Source organism: Physcomitrium patens, chromosome 3, assembly GCF_059467195.1.
Source record: "Physcomitrium patens ecotype Gransden chromosome 3, ASM5946719v1, whole genome shotgun sequence".
NCBI classification, from domain to species: domain Eukaryota; kingdom Viridiplantae; phylum Streptophyta; class Bryopsida; order Funariales; family Funariaceae; genus Physcomitrium; species Physcomitrium patens.
In genome coordinates this window covers 5,941,434-5,951,739 of record NC_143412.1, presented here as the reverse complement: position 1 = coordinate 5,951,739, position 10,306 = coordinate 5,941,434, and the positions used below count along the sequence as shown (strand labels likewise).

At 32.9% G+C, this 10,306-nt stretch overlaps 1 protein-coding gene across 1 annotated transcript; it reads right to left on the bottom strand.

The window, feature by feature from the left end:
• Window positions 1–2,702: 2,702 nt before the first annotated feature.
• On the bottom strand, window positions 2,703–4,271 carry LOC112279338 (mannose-P-dolichol utilization defect 1 protein homolog 2). The gene has a single exon (XM_024513686.3). It carries the CDS (start codon window positions 3,849–3,851, stop codon window positions 3,135–3,137), a length of 717 nt encoding a protein of 238 aa, XP_024369454.1. The 5' UTR covers window positions 3,852–4,271; the 3' UTR covers window positions 2,703–3,134.
• Window positions 4,272–10,306: the final 6,035 nt, after the last annotated feature.

The following is a 10,306-nucleotide window of genomic DNA, read 5'->3' as shown; positions in this document are numbered from 1 at the left end:
ATCTAACTTGACTTCAAGCTCAAATAGACAAGCAATTATGGCAACATTGACCTTAGTCAAATTCATGTTCTTCAACTTAAAAATCTTTTTTTCATAGAAGATTTTGACAAGGCTTATGATCTCTTCTAAATAACTAACTTCTAAAGCTTTTGCAATACAACCTAATTTAGAGGATCATTGATTTCTATAGTGATAGTAATTGCCACATGTATACAAAATGCTACATTTATTTGCATGTGCTTTAATTTGTAAAATCTATTACCAACAAAATCATCACTATTATTTTTGTTAATTTCCATGATGTTGAAGCTCCTTAAACACTTTTAAGAGACTCTTGAAGCTCTTTGTTATACAAAAAAAATACTATAATTAGACTTTTAGTATCATTCAATGACTACAAGAGCAACTTGTCTCCAAGAAGCATTTATGTTGGTAAGACAATTCAAGGTATTTCTCCACTATAAGCAACTAAATTGCTAATATACATCAAATACTATGTTTTCAAAAAGCCTTTAAGTACACTTTATATCACTTCACTCTTTTCAAATAATGACTAGGATCAAGTAGTATTAGATTGGTATCTTAGATTAGTGGCTGATTTGGCAATGTATTAACTACAACATGACTTGATTTCTAACATAGTTTGTTTCTTTAAGAAGGCCAATTGTAAAAGATGGCTTGGAAATTAGAAATGTGGGATTAATGAGGATATCTAAGAATAGCAAAGAATATATAATTGATAGAAAATTTCAGTAATGCATATATGATTTACAAAGTATTGAATTTCTTAAGCAATCTCTTCAACATACTTATTGAATCATTAACTTTCATCAATATCAAATCAAATATATATTACTAATAAGTATTGATTTTTGAAATTGTAGTTCATAAGGATCTTATAACGATCAAAGAACCATAGATACTACACAGCTAGTTGTAAGGTAAGTTTAAAAAAAATGATACAACTAATTTCAATTGACTTCATGAAAAAGTTTTAGCAACATTGAACTTTGTCTTTATTTGATATTGTAATATGGTGAATTTATTGGTCTTACATTTTGTTTTTTTTTATACTACTATTTTGTAATTTTTTTGTCAATATTGATAAAAAAATAAAAAAATAAAAAAAAGGATTATAATAGAAAGTTTGGCAGCAAAGTTTGATTGGAGGCTCACCTTATGGCCGTCAATTCAAGAAAGAATGATACTCCAAAGTATTTTGATGGATCATTATGGCATTAAATTTGAAATTTTCCAAGCCATTTTGATTGGAGGCTCATCTTATGGCTGCCAATTTGAGAAAGAATGATACTCCAAAATATTTTGTTAAATCATTATGCCATTAAACTTGAAATTTTCCAAGCCATTGTATCAAGTAAAGAAATTTAAAGACTCTTTCTTTTTTTATTCTATCTTTTTTCTTTTCTTTTTTTAAATCTATACATATTTATGACATTGTTCTTTGATTCATCACTTTATTATAGCAAAGGCACTCACTTCTCAATTTCCAAGAATGAAGAGATGTTGTATAGGCATGTCAAATATGTAGCTAGTTTAGAACAAAATTTAGATAAAAGATTATTGTAACTTTGTGGTTTTGATCAACCATGTTGATGGTTGCTGCAGTGTGTAATATATCCAATTTAGGTGAATGTAGTGTGTACTCTAAACTCTGTCAAATTTTATACATATTGCTTGATAGATATATTATGAATACATTTGTTATATTCTTTGTGAATGCATTTGTTGTGTATATGTAGACACATGTGAAATCGCCAATGAACGGAGATAAGTGGGCTTTAAGTAGTCGGAAATGTGTTTATTGATCAAAAACCGTGGCTCGTGAATAATTAAGATGTTCTCACTGTGCAATGTTCCAAGTTTTTGCTGCATCAAACATGAGCCTCACATCCGTTGTGCTTGTGATTCGTCACGCTGAAAACCTGAAGTGTCCAAGTTTTAGCTGAGTTATCCAATTTATAGGTGTTGACCATATAAACGATTACTGGACTGCAAACTTCGAAGCACTAATTATATGACCAGAGTTGAGAAAGTCAACTTTTTCGTCAAAAGCCCTCGTCATTTGTCTTCCATCCAGTCTGAGGAGGTCATGTAATCGCAATCGCACAAGCAGGGCACGCAGGGAGTTGGGTCATGGGATTATCGTCAGATGGAAAACCGATCGTGCGGAGTGTGAGCACTTGCCAATGACTATCCAAAACAATTCTAGTGTCGGAATCTGTACTCCAGAATGTTCAATAAGGTGTCGTGTTTACTGCCCGTGATACTCAATGACTGTAGTTGCCATTTTCAGGCTCTGCACGATTTCTAAATTCCAGAAGGTACAAGACGAATGGAATAGAAAAAAATTGACCTAAGACTGTCATTCATGCAGGTATTGGCGTTAAGTCTTTCATGGGGCATCCAGCAAAACTTGAAAATTGGCATTCTCGCTAGCTCCAATTGCTCATGTTCTCAACACAATTGCGCCGGAAATTCTCATCCCCCGTGCTGCTCTGCAAAACAATCTGCCATGAAATACTCGCAGCTGTCTATTGTTAACAGCCCAAGTCATTTTCGCAATAGCATTTCAAAACTTCCAACCTAGGAGGTGTTGACGAAGTCGAAAGAACTGCAGAGGAAATGATCCACTAGTAGCTGATCACGTGGCGAACACGGTCTAGGCAAACTGGACAGCAGAATTATACGACAATATTTCACCTCAGGACTGAATTGGGCCGGTGCTTACATATAATTTCCAAGCGTCATGTCTACAACGCAGTTATGTCCACAACAACGCAGTCATGTCGCAAGAATGAGACGACTGTCCCCTACAAAATCAATTTGTGTCCACCTTCACCTTAAGCTCCAGACACCCATAAACAGCCACTGCAACATACGCCCAGTGCTGAACGACGCTTGTATCACTAGTTTAGTATAACCCTAAACTCTGAACAAACCAATCAATCAAAACTAATCTAACCTTCCCTCTGCAGTATGGGCAGTTCAATCTAGCCAATAATATACAGAAACAGATTTACATGCAACCGCAAATTAAATTTGGCTAAAAAGGCAGGATGCGTGGTCAAATTGTCTGAAGAGGAAAACGAAACCCTACTAGCAACCCTCTCCACCTACTTGGTCTTTTTCTCTGCCTTCACAGCCTCTGCTGAAGACGAAGCATACGCAAAAATTTGCGCACACACAGTGCCGTGCGTGAAAAGCCCAAGCAAGCACCCGACCAGCATACTGAACGGAGCATTCTCCTGGATGCTCGTGAAAGTTCTCACTACACAGCCTGCGAAGGACATGAAGCTCGTCATGAAGCTCAGCTGCCCTGTGCTCTTGCTCTTGAAATTCTCGTAAATCTGCGGCAGGCGTGCACAGAAAAAGATAGCATGCTGGCACGCGTACAGCGCTTCGAACAGCTTTGCGTCGAGCATGCCGCCAAGAAGAGTGGGCGCCAAAGCGCAGTACAGCGCCGTCTTCAACCAAACGGAGGGACCGGTATTGGGAGAGTAGTAATAGATCAGCGCCAGACACGCGATGCTCTGCGCCAGAATAAACACGAGCTCGCCGTAAGCTGAAAACGGCAGCTGCTTGAACAAGCAGTACGCGAGGGCAATAGTGAACCCTGCCACTTCAAGCTCGAAGGAGGGGACGCTCAAACCCTTAATGCTCTTGTTCTTCACGATCACGTAAATTTGGGGCAGCTTCAGGAAGACGGAGGCCAGGACGATGGCGTACCCGAGCACCTTCGACAGCAAAGGCAGGACACAATCCTTCGCCGGGAGCTCATGGCTCTGAATAGAGTGAATCACGCACGACAAATCCATGCCTGCAATCTCCATCTTCGTTCGCAAACCAAACCCTCCAAAACAAAACAAAACAAAACAAAAAACCCTAGCAAACTTGGCACAGACTTGGAATCATAATGCTCAGACACCGCAGGTCGCAAGCCACGGGACACGAACTTCAGCGGATATTCGATGGATCCAACTCGACCAGAGCTGACAGATGTGAGCTCCGGGTGGTTATGTGAGCTGGAACATTTCGCACCCGGCGTTGTTAACCATTAGCGTGGTGATGCTGAGCACCAAGCCTGCAAAATTTCTCAAGTGATTACGCCATCGCTGCATGCTCGACCTCGATTAACTGCAATTCACCCCACTTTTAGGGTTTCGGGATGAAGGACGGAGATCAAGCTTTCTATATATTTTCTTGGCGATATTATTCTTTGCCCATTGGTATTTGTAATATTAGTGAACATTAGTTTTCAAAATCTGCTTGTTTTGGTAGCATTTTTATATTGGAGTCTTTGAACTTGACTCAAGTGTGAAATTGGTATTTATAGTAGCTTTCGAATCTGATAATAATAAGTAAATATACTTTGTTCTGATACTACTTCAGTTGAATTAGTAGCGTTTGTATTGAAATTCCAATTCGAGACAGTCTGAAGTTGTGTTGAATAAAGTTGTTTACTTTGAAAGTAAGGTTTTTTTAGTTAAGATTTATTTTGAAAATCCAGACATGAATCATTCATATGAAGATGGACTCTTGAGAGCTTTTTAAAATAAAGTTGTTATCTTTTAAAATCTAATACAGTAGAACACTTTTGTACATCACTCCAATATCCTACACATCAAGTTTGAAATGTTGTACGAAGTCTTTGTAAATTTTCAACTATTCTTCATTTTTCGGGCTTTAATAATTGTATGCAAGCACAAAAAGTAAATTAAAACATTCAAAGAAATCCTTAATTTTCTTACTAACGTTAGAATTTATTTCTATTCTATCTTAATACTATAGGTACAGTTTCGTAATGTTATAAGAATTTTGAATTTTGAATTGCACATAATACGATTCTCAAATATAAGTATACACACACATATCTACTTTTATAACTATCTAATAAACCATATTATAAAAATAATTGCTTCTTAAATAGTTTGCTGAAAATAAACTCATTAAATCCACTAAATATTTGGCAAACTAATATTTCATAATGCAGTGTTTTCATGTCATTCTAATTGTGGTTATAAAACAGAAAAAAGTTTTTAAAAATCACTTATTTATTCTAAATTTATTTTAGGAAAATAAAGTTTATTTCGTTGTATTGTGTGTCCTTTCTGGTTATCAAAAACATACTTTGTTTTTCATTAACTTACTATTTGCATGATAAAAATCCTGTAATAATTTTTAGGAATAGACAAAAAACTTAAAGCTATATTAAGAGGTTTTATTGAATTGGACTTTCACTTTAGATTTAGGTTTAAAGTCACATTTAGGTTTAGAAATCAATCTTAAAATTAAGTTTTCTAATCTAAAAATTTATTTTAAATTCAAGATTAAGGATTTGAATTCATCTTTTGAATTATCTTAGATTTAAGATTTGACTCAAGTTAGAATTAACTAGGATTGATTTAACGTTTTTATATTTTAATTTATTCTTATTTGTTTTTGAAACCTTAGAATAATAATTTAAAGTTTTATCTTACTATTAAGGTTTAAATTTTTAAATTTAACTGATAAAATACTTATAATATAAGATTTAAGATTTATATACTATATATGATATAGTAAATAATATATATTTGTATGTATGTGTGTGCATTTCACATGTGCACTAATTTTATATATAATTATGTGTTTTTATCTCAATACTTTAGACTATTATTAGATTAAATAAGAAAATTGCTAATAATATTTAATTTTTTATTAATTTCAAATTTTAAGTTTAAGATATTTTCAAATTTTAATAATTCTTAATAAGCATAAAATTAAAATTTTCTTTAATAGATCATTTCCAAAATTTACAATCAAGTATTAATAAAATCATGAATCGTTACATTTTTGATATGTACTACTCTATCTTAATTATTTGTTTTTAATTTCAAGTTTTAAATATAATTTTGTTGTTTACTTGCTAATTTAAATAAAATAAAAATATTATTTTATATATAATTAAAAATAATTTAAATGGATTTTATATATAATCATAATTAAAGAAGCAAATGTAGGTAAATATTCTACAAGCAAAGTAAGATATTTATATTGTAATATAAGAAAAGTAATATGTAGTCTCCCATTATAAGGTATCTATTTTTATACCACTTGTATTTCTTGTCTTTTTCCAAATACTTTCAAAACTAGCCAAATCTTTTAAATCTATTTAGAACTTCCTTCTATTTCTTAGAAGCATTGCTAATGTCAAAAAGAAATCCAATTCCAACCATTTTGCCACACTCAAGCATGAATTACAAAATTATGTTAACTATTTTTTTTGTACAACCTTTTTGTATTGCTAAAATTATAGCATGTAATTTTTATTTATTTATTTTTGCAACCATGCTTACCTAAGTAAAAACTCTACTTAACATACAATATGTATTTGTAAAATAAGATCCATCAAGTCTTAGTTGTTGATTGATCCATATCTCTTATATAAAACAACTTGAGGAAGGTAAACCAACACAATAAACTAGAGAAAATAAAAACCATCTCTAATTGGTTGCATGTCTCATTATTTTCATCAAAACTGAAGCAATGATTCAACTTTTGATCAATCAGAGATCAAAATTTGCATATTATTGGTGCAGATTGTTGAGAGTATCACAACAAGATCACTAGGCATGTAGCTTGGAAGCTCCCTACGAATGGATAAACTAACAAACATTAGCCACCTTATTCATATCCAACTGCATGGTTTTTGTTGAGAATGTTTAGCAAGACACAAGAGTAATAATAAGTAATACACACATACAAGAATAATAGTAAGTTATACACACAAGAGGGTTTCTAAGAAGAGAGAGCTTCACACATTAAATTCTATTGATCTGGTTGTGTCTCATATACAAGAAGAGAAAGGAGAGAGGATAAACAATACTTTTCTACTAGATTCTAAATACTGTAGCTTTGGTATTTACTGTAGTCTACAATAAATATTATGGAGAGTGCCGGCTATATTTAATGCTCTCAACACTCCTCCTCGCTCATCATAATATTTATATAATATAAAATTTATATAGAATTATGATCTATACTTTTTTGTGATCTTGTAAGATCAACAATTGTTACCTCATTAAAATCTTATCTAGGAAAACCTTATTGTATTTAAGGACAAAACCATAGATGAAAGAAAAAGAGTACAATATCATTTTCTTTAATTATTTAAAGAGCTCGTTAACTTTTTTATTCAAAAAAAGCAAGTCCCCGCATACCAATGCCATAAGTAAGTCAACGATGGTTGTATAATGGAAGAGCTTTGGTGAAAAGATCAGCAAGATTATTTGTAGATTCAATTTTCTTAATTATAAGTGATTGACCAGTAATTAAGTCATGGATATAACTAAAATACTTTGGATCAATATGCTTTGTCCTATTGCCTTTAATGAAACCAACTTGCATCTGTACAATACAAGCACTATTATCTTCATGCAAGATAGTTGGAGAATCATCATGTGAAAATCCTTAGGTTGTTTGAATGAATTTATCAATTAATCGCAACCAAATACATTCTCGAGATGCTTCATATAAGGCAATAATTTTTGTATTGTTGGATAAAGTTGCAGTTATTGTTTGTTTCACTGATTTCCATGATATTGTAGCTCTATATCTTAAAAATACATATCTTGTTTGAAATTTAGATGTTGCAATATCAGATTTATATCCTGCATCACAATATCCAACCAATTTTGGATCTACAGATTGTGTGTAGTATAATTCCAAGTCTTCAATATCTTTTAAATAATGTAATAAATATTTGATGTCATTCCAATGTTGTAGTATTGGACATGTACTATGTCTTGCAAGAACACTAACTGCAAATGCAATATCTCGTCTTGTAAATGTAGCTAAATACAAAAGTGCTCCAACCGCTACGAGATATGGATATTGATCTCCCAATATTTCCTCCTCTTCCTCACATGGATAGTATAGATCATGACCATCACGACCACATCCAACCATTAGTATGGACAATAGATAAGCATCAATCATATTAAAACTTCACAAGATTCATCTTATATACGTTAGTTGGTAGAAAAAAATGCTACCATCTGTTAGATGCATAATCTAAAAACTAATGTAAAAAGTTATTTTTTCTAGCATTTTCATCTCAAATTCTTGTATAAGTAGGTTAGTAGCTATAACACATGCAGATGTAGTGCCCACTAGGTTAAGATTATCAACATATACAGCAATGATCACAAAACCAATTTTATCTTGTTTGATAAACAAAGAAGGGATTAGTAGATCACTTACAAACTTATTAATAATTAAGTAATCTTGAAGATTTTGATACTACATGCATCCGGATTATTTTAAATCCTACAAGGCCTTACATAATTTAATACCATGATATTGTCCTGGAGCGGGTCCATTTGGAGTTCTTGTTTCTAAGCCAGGTGGAACTTTCATATAAATATTTGCATTAAGAGAACCATATAGATATGTAATTACTATATCCATCAGATGCATCTCAAGGGTGGCATGAATTTTCATTCCAATAATATATCGAAATGTAATTGAATCCATGACTAGAGAATATGTGGATTCATAAACAATGCCAAATCCTTGAATAAATCCTTGAGAAACAAGACAAGCTTTATAGCGGGCTATTTGACCTTGAATATCTTGCTTGTGTATTAATACCATCTTATATCCCACAGGGCGAGATGTAAGAGTGTCTACAATTGGACCAAAGACTTTCCTCTTATACAAAGAGGCATAGTCCTCCTCAATAGCAGTTTTTCATTTTGACCAATCGGAGCAACGCATCACCTCCTCGATGGTTTGAGGTTCAAGATCGTCTTCCTTGCAAGAAAGGGCTTCTATAATTATATATGCAAATGATTCATCTACTATAATAGATGGTCTATCCCAAATACCATCTGTAGCACAATACATAATAGATAATTCTTTACTCAACTTGTTCTTATTCCTTCTAATTCTAAGATTGTTTTTCATAGGAATTGAAGGTACATCATGCATAGATATATCATCATGAATTAGTAGTCCCGCAAAATGAGTGGAAATTCCTTTAAAAATAATACCAGGATTAGTCAATTTTATAGCTTTTTTCTTATGTGATTACTTATCTAGTCCTTGAGTTCTTTTAGTTGTTGTTGTTATAACTTGAGGTATTGTAATCAATGGCATTATAATCTGAGCAGGTGCATTCTGAGCCTCGTTAATAGGAACTCTTATAATTCTAGGTGCATCATTGAAGCCATCATATGTTTCATCTGCGATCCATTTTAGATATAAAATCTTAGCAACTTCAATTTCTGCCAAAGATGTCCTAGGATCGGGATTCATTGTAAACGTTTCTAGTGCTTCAAATATGAGTACTTTATTTCTTTGTTGATTGGATACTTCTCCTTGAAGAGATGGGAATATATTTTCTTCAAAATAGCAATTTTACAAACGTGCACGTAATAATGTGCCAGTTGATGGATCAACAATATGAATAATGCTTGGTGAATCAAAACTAACATATATGCCTTCTTGTCAATGAGCTCCAATGGTATGCCATTGAGGTTGTGGTATTAGAATCCAAGCACGACAACCAAATGCTCATAAGTGAGATACATTTGGAACATGATCCAAAATGAGCTCATGTGGTGAAACAATTTCAAGAGAAGAAAGGCGGATGCATATTAAAGCTACAACATGTAAAATTGCATGACCCCACATAGATGCAAGTAAATTTGCGTGAAAAAGGAGTGGTTGGGTAATGAATTGTATATTCTTTATAAATGACTCTGCAAGTCCATTTTGAGCATGTTCATATAGAACACAATATGTCAACTCAATTCTTGTTGCAGTACAATAATCTTCAAAAGACTTTGATGCGAATTCTTTTGCATTATCCATACGCAATGTTTTTATAAGATAATCAAGAAAATATGCCCAAAAACAAATAAGCATAGATATAAGATTGGTAAATACCATGTTTCAAGTTAATAATAATGAAACATGTGATTGTTTACCTGATGCATCAAGAAGGATCAAAAAATAAAAAAATGGTCTCGATATTGGATTAATAGAACCACAAATATCACCATGCAATCTTTCAAGTATTGGTGGTAATTCTTGTGGGAGTTTCCAAATTGAAGGCCCAGTAATTATTTTACCTTACACGCATGCACGACATAATTCCATAGAGTCTATATCCACAGGCTTTAAATTGTGCCCAGTTATACATGGAATGATCTTTTTAAATAATGTGGATCTTGGATGTCCCAATCGTCAATGCCTGAGAGAAACGCGACTCTATGTGATAGATGATGCAAAATTAAATATA